Source organism: Paralichthys olivaceus, chromosome 10 (assembly GCF_024713975.1).
Source record: "Paralichthys olivaceus isolate ysfri-2021 chromosome 10, ASM2471397v2, whole genome shotgun sequence".
NCBI classification, from domain to species: Eukaryota; Metazoa; Chordata; class Actinopteri; order Pleuronectiformes; family Paralichthyidae; genus Paralichthys; species Paralichthys olivaceus.
In genome coordinates this window covers 8,052,943-8,076,879 of record NC_091102.1, presented here as the reverse complement: position 1 = coordinate 8,076,879, position 23,937 = coordinate 8,052,943, and the positions used below count along the sequence as shown (strand labels likewise).

The 23,937-nt window shown below is 40.8% G+C and overlaps 3 protein-coding genes across 5 annotated transcripts; 2 read left to right on the top strand and 1 right to left on the bottom strand.

Annotated features, from left to right (window-relative positions):
* Positions 1-68: 68 nt before the first annotated feature.
* Positions 69-17,829, bottom strand: LOC109631268 (amyloid-beta A4 protein). 2 transcript variants are annotated; one of them, XM_069533303.1, is made up of 18 exons: positions 17,703-17,829; positions 12,401-12,759; positions 9,887-10,054; positions 9,613-9,742; positions 9,389-9,501; positions 8,895-9,085; positions 8,555-8,784; positions 6,263-6,396; positions 6,082-6,156; positions 5,446-5,604; positions 5,076-5,204; positions 4,786-4,885; positions 3,927-3,994; positions 3,344-3,482; positions 3,114-3,167; positions 2,505-2,596; positions 2,251-2,397; positions 69-2,160 (listed from the first exon to the last, which is right to left on the bottom strand). In XM_069533303.1, the coding sequence occupies exons 2-18, from the start codon at positions 12,458-12,460 to the stop codon at positions 2,059-2,061; spliced, it is 2,091 nt and encodes a 696-aa protein (XP_069389404.1). In that variant the 5' UTR covers positions 12,461-12,759; positions 17,703-17,829; the 3' UTR covers positions 69-2,058. The 2 variants fall into 2 exon arrangements, with proteins under 2 accessions (XP_069389404.1, XP_069389403.1); XM_069533302.1 differs by lacking the exon at positions 17,703-17,829 and adding an exon at positions 8,210-8,377 and having other exon boundaries at positions 12,401-12,697.
* LOC138411881 (uncharacterized) lies at positions 12,726-17,281 on the top strand. Its single transcript, XM_069533307.1, has 5 exons — positions 12,726-12,906; positions 13,205-13,395; positions 14,919-15,221; positions 15,323-15,376; positions 15,592-17,281. Exons 2-5 carry the CDS (start codon positions 13,353-13,355, stop codon positions 15,756-15,758), a joined length of 567 nt encoding a protein of 188 aa, XP_069389408.1. The 5' UTR covers positions 12,726-12,906; positions 13,205-13,352; the 3' UTR covers positions 15,759-17,281.
* Positions 17,351-23,413, top strand: piga (phosphatidylinositol glycan anchor biosynthesis, class A). 2 transcript variants are annotated; one of them, XM_020089893.2, is made up of 8 exons: positions 17,356-17,496; positions 18,407-18,469; positions 18,728-18,889; positions 18,989-19,259; positions 19,543-19,675; positions 19,918-20,050; positions 21,267-21,473; positions 22,716-23,413. In XM_020089893.2, the coding sequence occupies exons 2-8, from the start codon at positions 18,443-18,445 to the stop codon at positions 22,992-22,994; spliced, it is 1,212 nt and encodes a 403-aa protein (XP_019945452.2). In that variant the 5' UTR covers positions 17,356-17,496; positions 18,407-18,442; the 3' UTR covers positions 22,995-23,413. The 2 variants fall into 2 exon arrangements, with proteins under 2 accessions (XP_019945451.2, XP_019945452.2); XM_020089892.2 differs by having other exon boundaries at positions 17,351-17,496; positions 18,407-18,889.
* The last annotated feature ends 524 nt before the right edge of the window (positions 23,414-23,937 follow it).

Below are 23,937 nucleotides of genomic sequence, written 5' to 3'. Positions count from 1 at the left end.
ATTCAATCATTTCAGCCTTTTCAATGCATTACTTTGAAATCATTGAGTCATGACAGTGTACCAGGAAGTTTTATGTACATTCAAAATTTTATTCATGGTATAGTGAGTGTAGAAAGCTTCTTCTTACTCTAAGCAAACGGTTCATTTAACTACACACAGAGGAAGGGCACTGAATCAATGAGAAACAAAAGCATCTTCTTTTCACCACGATCCATCAAAGACACCCAGAGTGAGCATCAATACACATTTCAAACATTCACCTGATTAAGAGCTTCAGGTAGTGTTTCTGTAGATATGTTAAAATAGTGTGCAGAGGTGATATGTGTTGTAATCCTGTGGTTTAAATGCACAATATGCAGGTCACATTCATGTTTACTGCAGGTGGAGGTGAGAATAACTTAATTTAGGGGAGAGGGAAAGGTGCTGATTTGAGATGTGGTCATCATCCTGTTGTAAATGGTGCGTCTGACTCTCAGGATTATTAAGAGACCTTACAACAGATGTGCAGATGACACTGTACATGTATACACAGGAAATGTAGAAAAATATAATGTGCACGTGTGATTTGGTTAGGAAATGGAGAGGAGATTGGACCATCGAGAGAATTCCTCAGATTTTTGTAGCCCTAACGAGTCCGATCCGTTCTTTAGATAATTGCGCTGACTCCAAAGTGCTGCACTGTACAATATTGCTGACACAGCCATAAAGACAGGCTAAACATTATAAACGTGGGAATAAGGGGAAAAGACCGAGCTTGATAATGAAACTGCATTAATGCAAACTGGATCTGCATCTTCCAAATACATTGGAGACATTGGAATGAAATAAAATCTGGAATGACACACTATCAGAGAAACCTTGAACCTCATTCTAAGAAAAACCCAATGTGCAGCAACAGTGTGAACTGGCATCAGGGACTTAACAGCATCAATATTTGGTAATAATAATCAGACTTCCAAACTGACAAAGAGTGCATAGAACGCAAACAGTAACACGATCGTCTTCCTTTCGGATACTATCACATATATTACATACAGTATAGAGCATTTTGCCCATGCAGCTAACACAACAGTGAAGCATGGAGATGAGCATAAAGAGCCAAGATTGTGTTAAAGCAAGTCTGTGAGCACAAAGCAGACCAGATTCTGAATACTCTTTTTCTTCTTCATATCACAAGATCACAAAGAAGACACTACAAATGTACAATCCTGCTAAAATATCTAGGAAGAGGACCTCGACATACAGTTAACTGTATCTGTCATCAATATTGCCATGCACTACATATACTTACAGCTAATCTCTGTCTTAATATATTACACATTAAAAAAATCAGAAAACAAAACAATGGTTTTTTTTAAGTTTTACATATTTTGAATATATTTTTTCAGACATTTTCTACAATTTTTAAATCCTTTTTTGAAAAACCTGACACACTTGGGCTTTAATCGTGTGGAGAGGCGCTCTGAGAGCCCCTCCTCCCATTGCCAGCTTAAGAGCCGTTATGTCATCGAACAGCATAGCTGTTATCTGAGAGCAGGGGAACAGGGACGTGTCGGACAGTCGGAGGAAACAAAGGGAAAAAAAACAGCTGGACTGACGAAAGAGACACTTGGAGTTAATCTGTCTGGGTTTACATATGTCTGCACTGACTTAATGTAAATAGTCAACGGGGTGTTGGCTGTTCAATACAAACACTGAAGTTTTTGTTCTCATTGGCTGAATCGGGTAGTTGAGACTGGGTACCCTTGTAAGTAAATGTAAAAGTAAATGTAAGCTGTGTGTTCCTCTGTACAACCAAGGGATCAGGAATGAAGAAGATTTGTTCCAGGTCAGTTTCCTTTAGCCCAGCCCCTCACTGAGACATAAACTGTACCCCCACTTTAAAACAACATAAAAACCAGCCTGCGTCTTGTCTTCACGCCTCCTTCCACCCCCCCTTCAGGTGAGAAATATAATTTTGTCAGAGCTGAGGGCAAAAGACCTGAGTGGAACAGACCCTCCGAGTGGTGAGAGTGAGTGGTCGGGATACACCTGAAGAAAATGTTGATGAACGGTAATTTAATTCTGCATCTGCTCAAAGAATTTGTAGGTGGGGTTTTCGTAGCCGTTCTGCTGCATCTTCGCCAGATGACGCTCCTCTGGTGTCACTGCTGCATCCACCTGCAAACACCGAAAACAAACAGGTCAGTAAAACAAAAGAAGAGAAAGGGAAACAGTGATTTCTGTTGTTCATCCAGCTCTTTTCTTTACCTCGATTACACCGTGATGAATAGACGTATACTGTTTCTTCCTTAGCATCACCAAGGTAATGACAATGACAGTTGCTATGACAACCCCTCCAACCATAAGTCCAATAATGGCACCTTTATTGGACCCCACATCCTCAGCGAAAAACACCTACCATTGCAAAACAAGTGTTAGTGTGCACAAAGCACAGGGCACTGCAGCACCAGAACAAATATGATGACAGGGTCTGTTGTGTTGACATCAAATGGTTTTTATACCAGTTTCTGATGGTACACTTCATAGCCAGCATTTTGCCTCTCTTCAGTATCCATCCGCACTTTTGGCATCTCCTCTGGCTTCAGGGCAGACACTGACAGGACCAGAGCAAGCACAGACAAAGTGGGTTGAAAGAACAAACATGCACAAAGTCAGGTAGTGGTGCATTAGCTTCTTGTTGTCCTATATACAAGGTTATATTTGTTTTTGTGTTGTGTCTAATAAACAAAGTGAACACACACAACGGCAGATAGGGAATTTAAACCTTTGGTGACTGATAAGGGCAAACGCAAGAATATTACAGACATCTCTTGATATCAATGTGCCTCTTTTATGTTATATTCAATTGGTCATTTTGTGTTCTGGCTGTTCACATTTTACATGGATGTACATCATATCTAAGTACTATAGTAATATTAGAGACAAATATTTGTTTCTGGCCCTTCATAGTCAATTTTAGCTGTGATCACATTCAAATCACTTTATGGGCTATGAGCCTCAGATCTTCAGATGGCATTAGCATGAACATGCTATTCCATATGTCCGTGGCTATAACATGCAAAAACGAGAAGCTATTTACCGAGAAAGGTGGTGAAGGAGAAAGGACTCACCAGGTCTTGTAGGCAGTCCTCGGTCTGGAATTGGACGTGCATCAACAGGCTCAACTGAATCAAAATGTGAAATCATGTATCATCTCATCAATGAGTTTGTCAAATGGTATCTCATTTACTACACTTTGTTAAAATGTTTTTTGTTGCGTTTAAACTCAGGTGTGTGTGTGTGTGTGTGTGTGTGTGTGTGTGTGTGTGTGTGTGTGTGTGTGTGTGTGTGTGTGTGTTACCGTGGTTCTCTGTGTTGGGCTGATTGAAACTCTCAGGGTGGATGAAGCCAAGTCCGTCCAGGCCAGGGTCCATGGGAGCAAAGCTGTAGGCCTGATCAGGCATCAGAGCGTCATTACCGTAGCTCACCCTGCCGTCCACCTGCAAACACACAGCGGAGCATTAATCTCAGGGACGGTTTCTTTGAAAGTGTAATCCAATCCTGATGATTATCTGCTCAAATCTGACATCTCCCTTACTTGCTGATGTATTGTGGCTAAAACACTTGCAGCCTTAATCTAGTTTGCCCTTCAGATACAGTATCCTGCCAAATGAATCTCTTTGATTTCTCTACTTCTATTCAATCACTGTGCCAGATAACATTCATTACTGTTTGTGATCAGCTGAGCTACTGAAACAAACTCTGGGAAAAACAACCTCTGTCTCTGCCCCCATTGTAATTCTGCATCTAACTTCTCTCGGCGTGACTGTATTGACTTTGTCTTTTATCATTCTGAGGGTAGAGGTGATTCTATTTATATATATATATATATGAGAGAGAGATACAGAATGGGCTCCATGCATATGAGAGTGGGTACAGCTCACCCGCCCGTCGCTCTGCAGAGAAGAGACTTGCTGAGACAGCTCCGACTGTACTCTCTGCATTATCACCGCTAAGAAGGAAAAACAGAAAGTGAGCGAGGGGGAAACACTGCGATGATAGATGGGGGAGAGAAAAAGTGGGAGTGAGAGGGATTTAAAAACTGCATGCCAAGTGAAGTCCATACGGCATCCTGATTACTGAAGACAACCTGTAAAGAGGCTGCACTATCAGCACGCCATTCATCACTGGACTCACGGCACGCTGTAAAACTGGCTTTCATCCTCTCTCAGCACTACAGGAGGTCGCAGGGTTACTTCATTAGAGCAGTCTGGATTCTCCCAAAGCAAATTTGAGGTGGTTCAATTAGACCTCTTCCTTGGTAATGTGCAGATTGAGATTGATTTAAAACATCTGCTCGAAACTGCAGGCTGACCTAAATTAAGATTGATACTTTGGAAAAATATGCTGACCTGCTTTCTTCACCTACCAGTCCATTAGGTTAACTTAGCTTAGCATTGCATGAGTTGAACCACATCTTATGGAAATTGTGGTTTTCGAAAAGATAACACAAACAAGATGTAATGTAGTGATTGGTGAGGTTTAAAGGAGCAGTAGGTGGATTTTTATCTAAATTGTTTCTAGTCTTAGTGCTATGCTAAGCTAAGCTAACCAGCTGCTGGATGACATATGATATCATCCCATAAATCACTTGATGAGAAGTTCAAGATTTAAAAAAATATATATTTTCTAACTAAAAATACAACCTTTACTTTCTTTTATTAACAGAACACTCCTCCCATACATGTAGATACTTTAGATCCAAAGAATCGAATCCTGCACGAGTATGAAGATGACACTTACCAACTTGGTTCTGGATCTCATTAGCCACAGTTGGCACTTTGTAGAGAAGACCCAATGACTGATTCATCCTCTCATCTATCACACGGAGATGAGTCAAAACCTGAAGGTTGAAAGAAAGTGAATCAGTTCCGGTATAAACACTAAAAAAGGTTAAAAATATCATCGATGTTCAAATTCATTAGACATATGTGAAAAAGTACCAAAATATGTCACTTTTGAAACATTTAAAATCTTTCTGTCCTAGTTTTACAACAGTGACGGGCTGTGACTTGTGAGTGACGTGTGAGTACCTGAGGTCGCATCTGAGCTGCCCTCTTGGGATCGACTGTGCGGATGTGCTCGTAGTATTTGAGCGTGTGCTGCCTGTCCTTCTGTTCAGCACGTACGTACCTCTTCAGCAGAGTCAACACCTGACGGGCCTGGTTGTGATTTATGGTGTTAGTGGGTTTATCACATTTCAGATACACTTGATTACATTGCTTGCCAGTAGAGAGGGGGAAAACGTCACCAAGAAAACTTTTATTAGTTGTGTCTAAACACATCTCCACCACTGAATGAATTCCTTTGTAACACACCCATGGACAAGACCTTTATTGTCTTGAATGAGAAAGTGTTATATCCACCAAAGGTTTGTGGATATGTTTATACATGCATGTTTACCCGTGGAGGGCTGGCCTGCAGGGCACTCAAGTAATTTTCCATAGCCTGGCGTCGACGTCTGTTGAGCAGAGCTTCTACTCGGGCATTGTGGGTTTCAATAAGCTGCTGCCTCTCTCCTTCTGCCTCTTGCTCCAAAGCCTCCACCTTCTCCTGGAAGTGCTGCGGAGCAAAGATGGGGTTGAAGATTTATTTTCTTTCTTTCAACTTTTAATCTTGTTTCTCTGCTTATCTAGATAATAACCTTACACTGAAAATAATACATATTCCAAGTTCTTATATTGTGTCCATGTGCTGGTTATTTCTTGGTACATGTCCAATATAAGCCCATTGAAACGCCTCTGTTATCTCTCACTGTGTATTAAATAATGTCAATGACTTATTAGAACCTCAGAGCCTAATATATCTAAATGTGCAGAATACAACACTTGATCATTATCTTGTCGTCTGTAGTAAATACTAACGGAACAAATTGTCAAAAACCACTGATTTGAAGCTTGGGAGTCATCTTTCACCATGACTTTCATTTTCAGCCAAGATGATTCAGCTCAAATGTTTTCATTGAAAATAGAGTCGACATTTACAAATTATGATATAAAACAAACACTAATAGCAGACGTTGTGTAGTGTATGTCCTACCTGGATAACAGCTTTCTTGTCAGAACGAGAAAGGTTCTTGGCCTGTCTCTCTGCCTCCTCCCACTCCCTCATCACCTGGACAACGAGAGTCACGTCAGGCACACAATGAAACCAGTTCATGGCTTTTTAACATGACAGCGGAAAAGGCATGTTTAGGATGAAAACGTCAACACACACACACCTGTGACATCTTTTCTCGATGTCTGGCCTCCAGGCTTTCCTTGGCTTTCTGGAAGTCAAAGTGTTCACTGTCGTCGCCAGGGGTTTCAAGGTACTGATCCACAGCGTCTGGAGGACTGGGGGCCATGGTGGGCACTGAGGGAGAACAGAGAAGGAAGTGTCAAGTGAGGGGCAGCGGAGAAAACCACACAGTAAAAACACGAGTAAAGAGGATGCAAGAACAGTGGCTGCAGGAATAACACCGACCTCAGTGAGCATTCTATAAAGGCAACATTAGTTTCTGTTCAAGACTTATGACAGAAATTTCAAGAGGATAGTGAAATCTGCAATAAGTTTAAACGTATGTTAAAAACATATTATATGTTAGATACACACAGAAAATTGCTAGTTTAAGAGAGATGCAGATTGTGAGGGGAGTGAGGATGATAGGTTATCCAGTGTAAGTGTGTTTATATGTTCGTCTGTGTCTTTGTTTAACGTGGGAGCCTGGAGATAAGATGAAAAGTGTCTAGTCAGGATCAGGGCAGTCGCTGCATCACTGAGGAGTGTAGTGGAAAAATAGTGTGGTGGGAAACTATTTTGTAGTTGAAAATTAACGTTTATATCCCTGTCTGAGACTTTTATGACTTGAACTGTTTGTGACCTGAAACTTTTATCACCTTTCTAATACCTTTATGACAGGAAACTTATACAAATAAGTTTGTACAAAAGTTTGTACAAATAAGTTTCTTGTGTCTTAATTCCTGTCTCAAACTGTGCCTGAAGTCTGAACTGGCTCAGATAAGATCCCTGGGACTTTGTGTCTTAATCATTTCTGCAGAAAGCCCCTAAAATACACAAAGACAAATTTGGTAATCCAGCCTCTTGTTTTTACAGATTTCCATCACAGGAATGTGGTGCTTCCCTGGGTAGAAACAACAAATCAGCCCATTAACCTTTGTCAACACCCAGCCCGCAAGCACAAACTTAGTTAGTTAAGACTTGTTGACACTGTTTAAAACCAACAGCTCCCAGGTTAGACTCCTGTACAACACCAGCAGCCAATACAAGACCTTGCAACTGGAAAGCATGCAAGCATACAGTACGTGTACATAGATGCACGTACATCATGATGGCAGATAAGGTTCAGTATTTACACACCTGCTCCACATGCTGTAAGAAGTACGTTAGTGTGACTGGTTAGAACATGATGAAAAGAATGATTAAATTATGCGGAGGTGGATGACTGGCATCATGGCTTCTTTCCAACAGGGACACTCATTCTTTCCAATTGGCTTTTTTTCTCCTTTCATTTCACTGCAGAGTTCAAACAAACTTAAGGCTCTAGTTATGTAAAATGGTATTGATCCAAAAAACAAGTATCGTCTTATTAAGTATTCACATCAGTACATTACTACATTATGATCCACATGGGCACTGTAGCTTATTTTTTAATGTCAATCCCACAAACACCTGCCACAAATACTAGAGAACCAAATGGTGTATGAATCCACAACTGAAAGTAGTCCCCAACAGATTCTCTATTTACAACTCTTTTGGCAATGTTTTGACCTGAGTAAGATTATAGTCTAGAATCTAGCCCCTTTAAAAGACTTGCTCAACATTTTGGGAGTGACATTCATTCATCCCCTTTTCTGCTAAATATGAAGCTACCACTAGCAGCCAGCTAGCTTCATTTAGTACGAAGACAGTGGCTGATAAGCGTATTTTCTTGAGATTTGTTGAAAACAGGAAATTATCCTGCAGTGCTCAACACAGAACTAGAGGATGAGCAACAGAATCCACTTGTTTGTGCTCCGATTGGTTAAGAGCCATCAGTCACTCGTGATAGAGAGAAACAGAGACAGCGAATGAGATACAAGAGACAATCGGCAGGAGCCTGAGGACAGGAATCAGGCTTGTGGTGCGGACACTTCAGGGTGTAGATGACTCTGGTCCTTGGACTTACACGAGCTGCTGCAGACAGCAAGGCAGTACTCCTCCGACTCAAAGTTATTCCTGTTGCCCCCACAGCCCCCAAACAAGAAGGGAGCACAGCGGCCCTTCGTAGGCACGAAGTACCAGCGCTCCAGCATGGCATGACAAGGGCCTGACTCAGCACGAGCCCAACAGACAGCTGAGGTATGTGCACACAGGCAAACGCAAATTAACAATTAATGAAAAATGTGGGCTTCAGAATTTCATGAAAAACATAAAAATGTGGCATGTTTCATACTCAACAACATATTACAGAAAAAACCACCACAGACTGAACTCGTGTAAACAATGGGTGTGTGATGGATTGAGTTTTTACCTCGAACAACTTCTTCAACTGATTCAGTGGTTGTCGTGGTAGTGGTGGTCATGGCAATGTTAGCATTGCGCTCATCACTATCCCGTTCATCGGTCACATCCTCTTCGTCTTCCTCATCCTCCTCATCATCTTCGTCGTCATCTCCGTCCCTTTCATAGGTTTCCTCCTGTTCATCCTCGTCTTCATCATCTTCTGTAGTGGCGGGCTCTGTGTCTGCTGGACGTGACATGCTGCGAAGAGAGCGGCTGGTTCACGATTGTATAAACAAGTGTGTGTTTATGTATGTATATTGTGTATATGTGTGTGCAGTGTGCACATGTGTGTCCGGTGATGTTGATACCTGTTATCAGAGTATTCAGTCTCGGCTCCACCCCACCAGACGTCAGACTCTTCCCCTTCTACCTCTGTGCTTTCCGTCTCTCGCTCTGCCTCCGCCGGACAGCAGACAAACTCCACTCCTTGGAAACGGTCGATGCCACATGGCAACAGCATCCCGTAGTCATGGAGATTCATTGTGCGGTCTCCACAGGACTAATTTTAGACAGACATTAATCATGATTTCACATCCTCAATTTCTCACATATGAACAACTTCCCAAGTGAAATCTTAGAACATTCAGTTACGTCAGTCCTTATACTGTAATTGTTTCTGAGGGCTGTTCATTGAAGAACCATGAAAAATAATGATAAAGAATAATAGATAAAGTATAAAACAAACACAATCAGAACAAAGTGGCAAAGTAGTTTTACAACAGATATGAGTGGTGGGAGGATGAGATTAAGGAGAGTCCCAGTGCGAGCACAGAGGACTAGAAGAGTTCTTGTTTTTTCTCACCTCTTTGGCTACTGTGTGCCAGTGCAGGTGGCTCTCACACTGGTCCATTCGCTCCTGGTGCAGGAACTTACACTTGTCTGGGACGAGCAGGGCATCGCTCACAAACTCCCCTACTGCAACGTGAACATGGATTTGTCTGTCACACCTAGTTCACTCATTCACACATGCAATCCTGCACACAAACACGCCAAGTAAAATACACCTTGATCAGTAAAGCTGCTTACCCAGGCAGCGGTATGGCACCACGATACGTGTGTGACTGCGGTACTGCTTGCGGCCTTTCTTGCTCCAGTTCTGGATGCTGACGGGCTGATTGGCCTCCACAACATTAGTGATCTGCAACTCTGGGTACACCTGGGGTCCAGTGAGAGATTGTTATGTTCTTTGTCATTACATTAATGCCTTATGCCTTTGTCTGCTTGCTAGCTTGCTGATTATGTGTGTGTGTGTCCCTATCTCTATCTGTCTATGTACTGCTGTTTCACACGGCTTAAATACCTCTTGGCAGTACTGCAGGATTCCCTCCTTGGTGCCAATGCAGCTCTTGGTGCCGGAAGGGTCAGACTCCCATTTGCCCGTCTGTACATTGATGTGCATGTTGAGCTTTCCACAGAACATGGCCACCTGGGGCTCAGTTAGCAAACCCAGGGAGTCATCTGCAGGCACCTGGACGTACAACGGAAAAGAAAAGACAAACTATCAAAACCGTTTGCACCAAACTGACTTAAGTATCACTTGCCCACAAAAATCTCCTGAAGCAGCTTATGTATATTTAGATCCCCTCAGTTTATTCTGCGTCATTTCACTTCCAATCCTGGACATACATCTGTCTCTCTACATAGAACTAGAACAAGTGAATCAGAAGGATAAAGGCCTCTTTCAATCATTTCATAATATCACTGTACATTTAAGTTATTATATAAATAAACAAATCAAATCTCTACTGGTTTAAGCCTAAGCAAGGCTAGGTACTAAGTTTTATCCCACTGAGCCCATAAGCCAGAGAGCTAAGTATTATAGCTCCCGTGCAGCCCATGTCCCCTTTGTTAGCTTGTCTTAAGAGGCTTTATCCATTTCCTATATGAAAGTGCAATGAGAGTGTATTTGAGACGATACAGCCTTTTCTAGCAAAGAGCAGAAAAACATATTGAACCACAACTATCAGATCCAGCTGTTTAATAGCACATAGCTCTCTGCACTTACTCCTTCTCCTTCATTTAGGTTTGGGATAAATAGAATTTCCACTGTGTTTTGCCTTTCAAACCCTTTTATTCATGCTGACAACAGCCACCAAGCCATCTTTTGTCAGTCTTTAAATGACTAATTCCAAGCCAGTGAAGTTCTGCATAATATTATCTTCCTGTGAGTGGAATAGATTATAATTATTAATCTCTGCTAAAACAGTTTTCTGACCTTTAGTGCATAATATTTTCCATTAATTTATATAAATGAACGATTCAATTCTCTTTTTGAACATCTTGGCATGTCCACTTCGCTTCATGCTGTTTAAAAAAAATAGAAAAAGTGCAGCAGTAAGCAGTGAGAGCATGAGCCAATGCTTGGTTGAGCACAAGGAGTGTTATGTCAACATGTAACAGGCTCCAGAAATAAAAACAAATTGAGGTTTATAGACTCTGTGGTCGCAACTCAGAAGGGTAGGGTTAACCTCCCAGAACCCAATCTTTTGTTTGGAATGCGTTTGATTTCTCCAAACTATTTGGGATTAGTATAAAAAACTAGGCATCCTTTTTGAACACAAAGTCATTAAGTCTCCAGTGTGTAACAAAACATAAATCTGTGTATTCCATTGCCCACTGTGCAGAAACAAAATAGCATTGTATAACTATATACATTTTCCATTAGCTTTAAACCCCATAAATCTAAGTTTAGGTCCATTAAAGGATACTGAGATAAACAACATTGACAGTTTTTAAGGATAGTCCCTGGTTATCATCTGATGTGTCCTGCAGAATTGGATCCGTGGACATTTTTCACTGCAGCACACGGGGGTTTGGCTGAGGACTCTGCGGCTGAGAAACTCTCCCTGAATAACTCGCACGCACAAATGCAAGCATGCATGTGATTAAACACACGGTGTGTCTAATGACTCGAGATGTCCGCCTCGTTCATCCCTTTTCCAGCTGATCCTCAGCTTCATGTTTGTCCCCGGTCCGGCAGCACAAAGCTGCAGGCGCCATCTTCCTTGTGTCAAACTAAAAAAAAAAAAGGCTGCATCCTTTATTTTCTCCATTCCTCTCAGATGTCTCACCACACAGCAGAACCAGAACCACACGCTCCACATCAGCACAAGTGAAAAACAAGCTCTCTGGTGGAGGGGGCTGCTCATGCATCTCAGAGCTGAGGTTCCTGACTTGTGTGTGACGTGGTTGCAGCTGCTGTGTTTCCCAAGTTTGTCTAAACACAACGACATCTTTTAACATGACTGACGTGTTAGCAGATAGCGGTTGCCATGCCAATATGTGCCATTCTCTGGACCAAGCTATAGCCAATGTTAGCTTCCTAGATCCTAGTCATGGGATCACTGGCTGCGGGTGTGTAAACTCAGCTCTGTAACCAGCAGCAGATAACAGTGACTCGGTATAATAAGAAAAAGTGAGATTTGAATTTAAAAAAGAAATCACTATAAGATAAACATGTGTCATACAGTAGCAGGGCCAGGCTGCCCCTCACACTCACATCCAACGACAGGCCCTGGTAGCATCGCTTTGCTAATTCTACGCAGTAAATACGTGAACCCGGAGAAACAAGGAGCTACAGCCCGTGAGTGGACGATCATCTCCCGGGTCCAGCTCAGTGACGGTGTGCGAGGTGGACTGGTGATAACGTCAGCACGGTTGTGACGGAACACACGACACGCTGGGTGTTATAACAATAACAACAACAGTTTAACATTTTAACGCGTCATTCTTTCGCACGCCCTTCCCGTCCCTCCGTCCACCTGGAGGCCGGTGCGGCTGCTCGCAGGCCCCCGGCCGCAGCTCCGTTACTCACCTCGGCTGAAAGCGTCAAGGTCGCCGCCAGTAACAGCAAGAACGCCGTGTGTGCTCCCATGGCCTCCTCCTGCTGGTCCCCCACGCTGTGTTCACGATGTCTCCGCTAGTGGAGAGATGCGGATTAAAGCATGTAAACGTCGAAGCGGACGTGTGGGTGTTTGTTTATCGACGCGGCGGAAGCTCGAGTGCCCCAGATCCCAGATCCCGATCCCGCTGCTTCCTCCCGGTTGAGCTCCTGACGGCGGAGAGGGCGTGACGCTGCGTCCAGGGAGTGGGCGGAGGAAGGAGGTGGGAGGAGGTGGGAGGAAAGTGAATGTTTGATCGATGATGTATTGAGTGTTGTAAGGAGGAACATTCCTGCCAAAGACATGAAGGATTAAAGCTAAATCAAAAAGTATTAGATACACACAAAAAAAAATTAAAAATCGCAAAATTATAAAATAATAAGTCGCAAAAGTATAATACAGTAAGAGGAAATTGTGATACTGTCATATTAAAGACCTGGTAAGTCCCAGAATTGTAAAGTAGTAAGTCATCAAATTATGAGATGGTTATTTGAAATGTTGAGCTTGAAAGTTAAAGTTATAGATGGAAAATCCTGATTATGAGATAAAAACATTATGAGATGATATTATGAAATAATGACATAATAAGTCAAAAATAACGAGATACCAAGAGGTTGTTTTGAGTAACTCGTTATAATCTACCAGGGTTCTATGATGTTGGTACACACAATGCTAAAATTAACTTTATGGGATTTTTTTTCTCTGCGGAAACTCAAGACTCCCTGCTCTCACCATAGGAAGAAGACGGTTTCACTTTCCACCAAAGGCTCTCAGAACACGAGTGTGAATTGATCGTTTCCCTGTTTCCTGATAGCTGGGGTTTTCCACCACTTGCACTAGTGAACAGCACAGATTGGACTTATATGTACAGCTCCAGCAGTGAACATGAAGACAATTCTGGGATTGTTAATGGTTTTATCTGTTTCAGGTAAGTGTTCAAGGTTCAAATTCCTCAGGAGAGTTGGACATTGTCGTCCTCTCTGGAATGTGACTGAATAAATACAGCAGATCCATGTAAATGTACGTTATACACCTTGTGTAGATTTGTAATACTGAGTCATATGTTTTATCTGCTTCATTCCTGAGTCAAATCAGTTGTTTCCTTTTAGTGATATAGTGACGTTCTTTTAACAGACTGTTGTTGAACACATGAGTTTGATAAGTTAATAGTTTATTAGTTCATACTCATTTGGTTTAAAGGTACAGTGTGTAGAATTTAGTGATATCGAGTGTTGAAGTTGAATGTTGAACAGCTGAACACCCCTCACCTCACCCTCTCTTTCCGAACATGAAAAATAACCTCTGGTAGCTTCAGTTGTCATTAAAACCCAAAAGGTGTTTAGTTTGTTCAGTCTGGACTAATGTAAAAAACATGCTGGCCTCCGTAGAGAGGGTCCCCTCGATGTAAATATAAAGTATTTAAATATAAAGGGCCTTTTCTGGGGGAAAGAAAACTACAATTCATACAAAATAGATGAAACGAACTAGTCAATGAAAACATCATGAGGATTATTCTACATTAAATTTCTGCCAATAGTTCCCTTTCACCTAAATCTTGCACACTGGACCTGTTTTTGCTTATTAATTACATTTTGCTTGAGCAATCATTTACTTTGTTGTATTAATGTGTCATGATGTGGATATTTATATTTGGTTTGCACTGGTTCAATGTTCGTTTGTAAGATTGTTCTGAAAAAGCCAGTGACGAAGGAAAACAGACTGAATTACCAGGGGTTAATTCCAAAACCTGTTTAGAATTAAGAGAATGGATCAAGGCAATGGTTGTGCAAGATTTAATCCCAAACATTAGAGATGTTCAACATCGACATCAACATTGAAACAATCTTTCTGAACAGTTTTTGACTTCTATGATTTGAGGAACTTTACAAGTCTGTTTCTCTGCTGAGTGTGTGAAGATAATTAGAGAACAATTGAGGACTGAAGTAGCTCCAGTCTGCGCAGACACTGACTTCAGCTATATACGGTATATTCTGTAGCAGGAGCAGAACAAAGGAAGTGAGATATAGAGGGAAAGCACCACAAAACTAGACACATACTCAGGAAGAGGCTGCAGTCTTAAAAATCCAATATGTGCCGTGTTGTTAAAATGTTTAACTACATTTTAACTTTTAACCACAGGTGAATATTATTTATGTACAAAATGATGAAATTATCATACCTTGACAAAAATAAGAGGGATGGTGGCCAGTAAAAATAATAATACATTGATGATGTCACAGTAAAATGAGATTGTAAGATGGGATGTGTATAATATATTTAATTGTGTGTAGCTATTAATATCAATGCTATACAGTAGAACATATACAAGAAAAACCTAAGTTCTCAAGTTTTTGAGAAGCAGCAACTCACATTTTCAAAGCATCAGGGACACTTGTGTTTTTAAAGTATTACAGTGTGTGTGGATAATTGTTTTTCGTCTATGTCCCACAGGAAATACAGAGAATGTAGGGGGCAGTGTCCTTCTGGAATGCAACTGCCCAGACAGAGTGAAGGATAAAGACTTTAGGTGGCAAGTGGAAAAAACAATCCCAATAGTGGTGTTCCGTCAGAACAAGACCACCTCAGACATCGATAGCAATTACCAGGGCAGGGTCGGAATATTTGTGGCTAATAACAGCAGCAACTGCTCTCTGCTCCTGACCGACCTCACCGCAGCCGACCAGGGATTATACAAATGCAGTTACCATGGAAAAGATGGGTATGAATACCATGACATATACCTCAACGTTTCTGGTGAGTCATGATCTATACCTGCAGTATCTGATCACTCATCTATTCACCCATCAATCTACAGCAGAGTTTTATTTATTTTAACTGAAGTCTTCTCTCACCAGCAAACAACAGCCGTCTTCCGCCAACTCCCGACAACCTGATTCAAAACCAGACGGGTGGGTAGGTTTCTATTCTAGGTAGGTAGGTTTGTAGATTTGTAGGATGGGAGGTTGGGAGGTAAGTAGGTGGATATACTACAGCATATGATCAAAACAAAGCTTGTCATTGGGTAGGATATTTAAAATAAAATCTTTGACATCAGTTAATTAAGAAAATATAGATTTGTTTGGTGATTCATTTTCATGTTCTTGCACATTTTAATTTTTTACAGATCCAAAGTCCTGTGTGCGATTCCCCAAAGTCATCTCCATCTTGTTGCTGCTCGGATTTTGCCTGGTCTTGTGGTACATGTTGAAATTAAAAAAGAAATCAACCCAGACCTGTATGTGTCATTCGGTCAATGGAAAGAAAAGAGAACTGGAGGCTGACAACTTCTGAGATGAATTCCAATGTGGAAGCACTTTCACCTGAACTGTGGTTAGTAATGGCTGTGGTATCAAGCCCACCAGTTCCCCAAATATTGCAGGTTTTATTCATCCAGACCTATTTATTATTTTCTGGGAAAACATTAAAAATGTTTTTTTTTAAATGCTCTCACAATGTTGAGAAAATCCTGGATGAGACCGCTCATTCAGTTCCACCTCAAATTGTCATGGGTTCTTTACTGACACATCCTTCCACCAAGTTTTCTGGAAATCTGTCTGATTGTTTTTGTGTAATTCTTCTATCAAACCAACACAAAATACCCCAACAGAGGTAAAAAAACACATTATTTTCAAAACCTCATGGCGTATGACTTATTCTAAAGAGATTCAGGTATAGCTACATATACTTAATATGTGTGAGAATCTTGAGTAAATCCGAATTGCTTTATAAACCCTTAAAGAATAAGTTTGTACTTCCAGTCTTTATGTTCTAAATGTTGTTTAATCTTACAGAAATACTGAAAACTGAGCCATTTGGTGATTCAAATACACCCTGTTTTTGTTTGGAACAACTGTATAAAATATGAATTCAATATTATGAACACAATATTTCATAAGCTGTTTAACAATTGTACTGTGCATAAAATGTATTTGCTGGAATTTTCTTCATAAGGTCTTATGACAGGCACATTCTTTACATTAACATCAACCATGACATTAAAACATGACACCTATTTTAATCTGCTTTTGTGTAACGTGAACTGCAGGTTGACTAAATGTTGTTGTTTTGCTTGATTTTTTTCACCTTGGTAAATGAATATAATTCTATATAATATATGTTTGTCTGAGAATGAGCCAAAACTGATCAACCAAACAGCAGGAGACACTATTTCAATGTAACAAGATATTGAGGTTGATGTAATTTAACCCTGAGAACTGTGAAATTATCAAAGGAGAATCTGAAGCAAGCTGGAGCGGAGGGAATTGAAGTAACATGTTACATGAATGTGAGGAATTTTCTTTCATTTTTAAAAGTTTAAAAAGTTTAAAAGTAAACCTACTGTACCCACTACCTTGTGAATACCTGGACCTTAAAACAAAGACTGTCTTTAATGTGTGCAGGTCACTGTAAAGTTTTAGCAAGTACTGTATTATATTGGCCATCAGGTACTTCTCTTATTACATTTCCAACATGTTCAGACTGGTTCAGGGAATGTGCACAGATAACTAATTCAAACTTACCATTGTCTAGCTGGAAGAATTGTGTAAACATTCAGCAATGTGGGTTTACAGTATGTTATCTACCAGAAGTCAGTGTAGGCATTTCTGTGCTTGAATAAATCACAAACATCATTTCCAAGTGAACGTTAATCTTGTCAGAATCTCATGGACCTTGTCACGATGCCTGTTGCTGTCTGTTTTTTTCTGCTCACATAATTCTGAACTTCAACACAGATAATTATTCACAGAAGTTCCAATAGTATCCAATCACATTTTCTGAATCGATGTAACATTTGAAATAAAACTTTAAAATAACTTTTTTTTTTTCTGAGAATAAAATCTGTCACTCATCAACCAAAACACAAAGGACGCCGCTACGTCATCACTGCGACTGACGTGATGAAATAACAGGAAGTTGACACGGGTGGCTAAGCGGCTAGCTCGAGGCTAGTGAGCAGAAATGAATCTGCACGTAATAAATAGTTCCGTGTGTTTTCACAGGCCGGAACGAAAGTGACATCTTATTCACGGTAAGCTCAGTTTCCAACAGCGTGAACGACATGTTGTTCAAATGTCAACGAAGAGGGCATTTCTGCAGGAAGGGGGTTAGCTTGATGCTAATAGATGTGGAAATAGACGATCATGTCAGCTTAGAAACGTCGTCTCTATATGTAAACGTCACTGTGAAGACGTTTATGTGGACCCTGAGTGTGAATGATAAATATCACAGACTCACCGTGACACGAGCAGAATAGTCAGCAAATCCAACTTAAAGGAGCATTTCACCCTAAAACAGTTGGAACGCTGCACAGCAGAGAGATGCCACCACAGCCAGTGAAGCGTCTTCTGTACAGGCAGCAGCATTTGGGGGATTCCTGGGTAATGGGCTGATTTTAATGCAGTTATAAACCTTATCCACTTAAAGCACATGTACTGTGACATGTGTTCATACTGGACGACTGTAGAGAAAGGAAGTAAACATCTCAAATTGCATCATATAGAGCTGAAAGTGTTTGTTTGCTGCAATCTGTAGTAAAAGTATTACATCTAGAGCTGCAATGATTTAGAGGATTGCATTAGAATACTCGTATTTACTACATTCAACATTATTGTCACCGGAATAATTTAGGGTTTTCAATTATTGTTAAAAGAAGACATTTAATTACAAAAAGTTTCAGGCTGTGAGATCTGGTGATAAGCATTTTTTCTTCATTCATTTTTCTGGGGTTTTCTAGGTCAGATAATCAATTGAATAATTGAGGACAAAAATCGTAGCAGTAAACCTATCCCAGCCAAGTGGTCAGCGATGGGGATGTTTATACAACTGTAGCCGGCCCAGCCAAAAAAACAAATTGTTAACTTACTGACTGATTATTGCTGTTGTTGCTGTTTTAAGTTAATTTTTAGTGGATGCAGTAACAGTGAATTCATCTTTTACAGTACTGCTGCAGCGCACAGCCACACAAGGAACCTGCGATGGGCCAACGAAGGAGAGTGGCAGCTGTGAGTAATCCTTCGCCTCAGGGAGGATCTGGTGCTCCTGCAGAGTCTGTCAGGGTCTTTAACAGGAAGCATAACATTTGCATGGTGTCTGACTTCTTCTATCCAAATATGGGAGGAGTAGAAAGTCACATCTACCAGCTTTCCCAATGTCTGGTTGAAAAGGGACACAAGGTGGTAATCGTCACCCATGCCTATGGCCGGAGGAAGGGTGTTAGGTACCTGACCAATGGACTCAAGGTCTACTACCTCCCCCTGCAGGTGATGTACAACCAATCCACAGCCACTACCTGTTTCCACAGTCTCCCACTGCTGCGCTGTGTGTTCTTCAGAGAACGCATCACTGTGGTGCATGCACACAGTTCATTCTCCGCTCTGGCCCATGATGCACTGTTCCACGCCAAGACCATGGGTCTGAACACGGTTTGTGACTCATAATGATCCAGATTTAACTTTTAAAAATCTTTTTATCTACCCTTTTATCCGTGCTACAGGTGATCTAAAGACTATAATGATTCACAGGTTTTCACTGACCACTCACTCTTCGGCTTCGCTGACATCAGCTCTGTGCTGACCAACAAGCTCCTCACCGTGACGCTGTGTGATACCAACCACATTGTGTGTGTGTCGTACACCAGTAAGGAGAACACAGTGCTCCGAGCAGCGCTCAACCCAGAGATAGTGTCCGTTATTCCCAATGCTGTGGACCCTCTGGATTTCACCCCAGATCCCTCCCAGCGCCCCGACGACATAATCACCATTGTGGTCATCAGCCGTCTTGTCTACCGCAAAGGTACAGAGAAATCAACATTGAATAATCTATGTATTTCCAAATGTCTGTAGTCAAGGCAGTGGAGTGTTAGGATGACTGAAAAAAACATTTTCATCAATTAATCTTCAGGGTTTCTAAGAATACATTTTTATTTACATCATACTTTTATTTAAAAGAGAGAACATGACATAATGATCACATTTTTTCAGCCTCATAAATCCAGTTTCAGTATATAAAGTGTTCTGGTATATGTGTTGCATTACATTCATTGTTAAAACAAATTTTCTGTTCTTCCTCTCATAAGGAATCGATCTTCTCGGTGGAATAATCCCAGAGCTCTGCCTCAAACATCCAGATCTGCACTTTCTAATTGGTGGAGAGGGGCCGAAAAGAATTGTGTTGGAGGAAGTGAGAGAGAAGTACCAGCTGCATGACAGGTCTTGCTCATATTTCCTGAGAATTTTTGACCAGATGGTATCATTTCAACATTTTCGAGGGTTTTTCCCTGTAAATTGAAGAAATCTATACTCTACCTACTCTGCCTTAATGGAACCTCAGATATTAACATTGCACCAGACACATTTTCTGTCATAAAAGTTGACAACAGTGTTTCGTTTTTATTGTTATTTATTGTACCTTTATTGGATGTGCCTTAATTCGTTCAATTGTAACTCTGCAGAGTGCGTCTGCTTGGGGCTTTGGAGCATAAAGATGTCTGTGGCGTTTTGGTTCAGGGTCACATCTTCCTCAACACATCACTGACTGAAGCGTTCTGCATGGCCATTGTCGAGGGCGCCAGCTGTGGACTTCAGGTCTGGTGCCATTCATGCAATAGTTTATTAAGAGGAAATAATGATGTGTGATAGAGGGCAGACAGTGGGAGAGTTTTCAGTCAGAAGATACAGTATCCAGTTGATAATTTACTTTTCACTGGATTAAAGAGTAAACTGATCATAAAAATCACCTAATGAATTATTTATAGTTGTGAAACTCATGACTCTACATGGAACAATATTACCCACAGCCTGATTTGGTAGTGATTGTTTACGTTTGTGTTTACATTTACTTTCTGAAGCTTATTCCAACACAAATGATGAAATTGATGCTGCAACAGTTGATCATCCATCACACACATCCATCTGAATACATGTCACAAAGCAAAATATCAAATTCTAAACAATCTGTTGAAAAAAAGGTTTCACCTATGGATATAAAAAAGAAACAAATCAAACATTTGCAAATCTCATCAGCTTTCTGAATTTATTTTAATAGAGTTAAATAGAATTGGGATGATACAGCTGTAGTTAAATCTTGTCACAGATTTCCTGTGGGTGTGTGCTCATAGGTTGCTGCTCAATTCTGTTTCATAGCACATGAAGAGAAAAGGGGGAGAGGCAATGTGACATTAATAACCTAAATGGTTACAAATGGAGGAGAAAGGCTGACGATGCAGGACCCAGACAATCACATGTGACAGAGGAAGTTTGGTCAGTTTGTGTTTGACGTCAGAGGAGAAGAAAACAGCACTATCAGCACTTAATTAAGGAACAGCAATAACAGAATAATATGACTGGTAAATGGCCAGCTTCCGCTGTTCAGTTTATCTAAGGGACACGTTGTGTAGTTTTACACTAAAGTGGTCTTTCTCCCAAAAACATTTTATGATGCTCCTTTTTCCAAATCACTTTCTGAATAGTTATATCAGAAGTGGTATGTGCAAAGTTAGCTGACAACATCAACATTGAGATTAAGATCCAGACGGATATTTGAGCGTGTCTGTACACACCAACTACAGCACCCACACAACTTGGGTTGCTGGGTGTGTACAGATAGAAAACAGAATCACTCAGAAGAAGTCAGATGAAATTACTGTTTTTTTTCACCTTATACTAAGACTGTATTATACTTTACAAAGTGTGTTAAAACCTTTGAAGTGATGCTGTTGTACTCTCATACTTGCAACATTCATACCTCTGTGTATGTATTTGTCTTCACTGCATGTGCATCATATTTTGTTTTATTTCTAAGGTGGTCAGCACTCGTGTTGGAGGCATTCCTGAGGTGTTACCAGAGGATCTGATCACCCTGTGTGAGCCCACTGTTAGTTCTTTGTGCGCTGGTCTAGAAACTGTCATTGCCCGGCAGCGGTCCGGCTCTGTCTCCTCCCCCGCATCCATCCACGCACGTGTGCAGAACCTCTACACCTGGAGAAACGTTGCAGAAAGGACTGAAAAAGTAAGTTCACCAACACCAAAACCTTCAATTATTTCTTGTAAGTATCACTTCAGTACATGTAAGAGCGTGTCTAAGTGCTGAAGACATTCTTGTCTCTTGGATTCTATGAGTGAATCACAAATATGTGGACTTAATTGATATGTTTATCAGAAGGTGTGTTTATATGCACCTCAGTAATGCCTGATTTTTTTCACCACTTGGTGTTGGAACCCAAAGCACATGATAAGTTGATATGATGAACAAACATGTTACACAACCAGCAGTTAAGGAGCAATAATATCACCAGACGATCTGAATCACAGATTACATAAACCTGATTTTCCTAAAAGCAAAACAATTAATGTGTGTGTCTGTGTGTGTGTGTCTGTGTGTGTTACAGTGCGCTGCAACTTTCTCTTAATTCTGCCTCAGTATCTTTTACTGTGATCCATATGCTGGTCTTGATATTTCCACATCCAGCTGGTCATATGTCTTGCGCTAGCACTATATTTACTGTCCACCATTTTATTTCCATTGTGTTGAATTTTCTTATAATGCCATTAATACACACAGAGGACTAGAAAATACTTCTAGATAACAAGCTGACTATGATATATGCAGCATTTTATAGATTTAAAAATTATCATTGTGTCTCTGCTGCTGTCAGTGATGAGACAACATGATGCTGACACAATACATAACTCTGCTGACTGTGTGTTATGATTTACTATTCAGAGTAATAGGTCTGTACTCGCTTCTCAGAAACTAAGAATGTCACGACACATCTGTGTGAGAGAGTGTGAGAGTGTGTGAGAGTGTGTGAGAGTGTGTGAGAGAGTCTGAGAGAGTCTGAGAGAGTGTGAGAGTGTGAGAGTGTGAGAGAGCGTGAGAGAGCGTGAGAGAGCGTGAGAGTGCGTGACAGTGTGTGAGAGTGTGTGAGAGTGTGTGAGAACTGTCATCTACAGTTGAACTATTGCAAAACTGTGTTCTTATTTCAGAATCTGTGCAATAACTGCACCATCAACACACATACACAATTAATACATGTCTTGTATCACTAATACAGTCAGAATCAGGACGCCCTGTTTTCAAAGATATAAGATATGGGAGGATTGTCGAAATCTGATTACTGACCTGATGAATGTTTACACAGACACATTTTTTTATTTTCCATGTTACCTGGTTTGTCCTGTTTGAATGTAAGTGTACTGACAGCTGCGGTGAATCGTTTGTCGACTCTCATCATTGTGTTTTCCCCCACAGGTCTACGACAGAGTGGCTGGAGAGGAGGTACTGCCTTTGGACAGACGGTTACGGAGGCTGAGGGCTCACTGCGGCCCCGTAGCCGGCTCCATCTTTGCATTTGTGGCTGTTGTAAACTTCCTCTTCCTGCTGCTCCTGCAGTGGTTGTGGCCAGATCGGTTCATGGACGTCGCCATGGACGCCACTGGCCCTCAGGGACTGTGGAAGCATGAAATGAGCAGTAAAAAAGAAGCTTGTTTTAAAAGAGCCACACTCTTAGAGGCAACTACTAGATGCTGAATGTGCTAACCCCAAACACTGTTTACATTTACCTATCAAAGGGACCTTGTGTGAAAGCATTTTATCTCTATTTTTATATTTACAAATTAAAATGGAAATCTGCAGGAGCCCTCGAGACTGTAATAAGCACTTTTTTGATTTGGTATACAGATTTTAAAAGGCACTGACCAGAGTGAGTAAAAGGGCTGACAAAATAATACTCTTACTGTTCCATTGTTCATAATTGCAGTAAATTATTTTCAGTCTTGTTTTTATGTTTTGGGCAAATCTTTATTTTATTTTGATACCACTAATTTAACTCCTTTGTTTACGTTTTCTCTCCTCTGTGATTTACTGAATATAAAACCTGGGAGTTTTTAAGATGATTGTGTGACTCCCAGACTGTCCACTCCAGAAAATAAAGTGTACTTTCAAATATTTCTTCTGTTTTCACGTTGTGTTTTATTTAGGTTGTCTCCAGTTTTATATTGCAAGGAAAAAACGCCCAGAAAGACATTGGAGAGCCTTTTTGCTTACAATTAGTTTTACAAAAGCAACAGCTCTGTGGAATGAGGAGTGCCAGACAAAAGACAAAGAACTTGTGAAACGGGAGGTGGTAGAGTTGGGATGGCGGGGCTATTCAAGGCTGACAGTCCAGATTAGCATAGCGTCGTGATTGGAGGTCGGAGATTATATCACATCTGCAAAAAAAGCCTTGTGAGTTGAGTATGGAGACAGCTTTAAATACTGAACTTTGTCATGTGTTACATTTGCAATGATAACAAGAGCTGCAGATATGTGACCATAGAACAAATTTGTAAAGAGACTCAAGGAGAGTTCTCATCATGGTAAATGTCAGAGGATGTAGATGTGTTTTATTGTAAGTAAGAGACAGAATATTTGAATCCGCAGACTTTTTTATAGTAAGATACAACTGTGCCTTTAGCTTACAATGTGCTGTCAT

Coding starts and splice junctions, on each gene's coding strand:
- LOC109631268 (XM_069533302.1), bottom strand. CDS start 12,460: ATGGGAGCACACACGGCGTTCTTGCTGTTACTGGCGGCGACCTTGACG. Junction 8,378..8,554: donor AGTTGAAGAAGTTGTTCGAG/GTAAAAACTCAA, acceptor CACATACCTCAG/CTGTCTGTTGGGCTCGTGCT. Junction 3,168..3,343: donor GCCCAACACAGAGAACCACG/GTAACACACACA, acceptor ATTTTGATTCAG/TTGAGCCTGTTGATGCACGT.
- LOC138411881 (XM_069533307.1), top strand. CDS start 13,353: ATGAAGACAATTCTGGGATTGTTAATGGTTTTATCTGTTTCAG. Junction 13,396..14,918: donor AATGGTTTTATCTGTTTCAG/GTAAGTGTTCAA, acceptor TATGTCCCACAG/GAAATACAGAGAATGTAGGG. Junction 15,377..15,591: donor CCTGATTCAAAACCAGACGG/GTGGGTAGGTTT, acceptor AATTTTTTACAG/ATCCAAAGTCCTGTGTGCGA.
- piga (XM_020089892.2), top strand. CDS start 18,443: ATGGGCCAACGAAGGAGAGTGGCAGCTGTGAGTAATCCTTCGCCTCAG. Junction 19,260..19,542: donor CCGTCTTGTCTACCGCAAAG/GTACAGAGAAAT, acceptor TCCTCTCATAAG/GAATCGATCTTCTCGGTGGA. Junction 19,676..19,917: donor AAGTACCAGCTGCATGACAG/GTCTTGCTCATA, acceptor GTAACTCTGCAG/AGTGCGTCTGCTTGGGGCTT.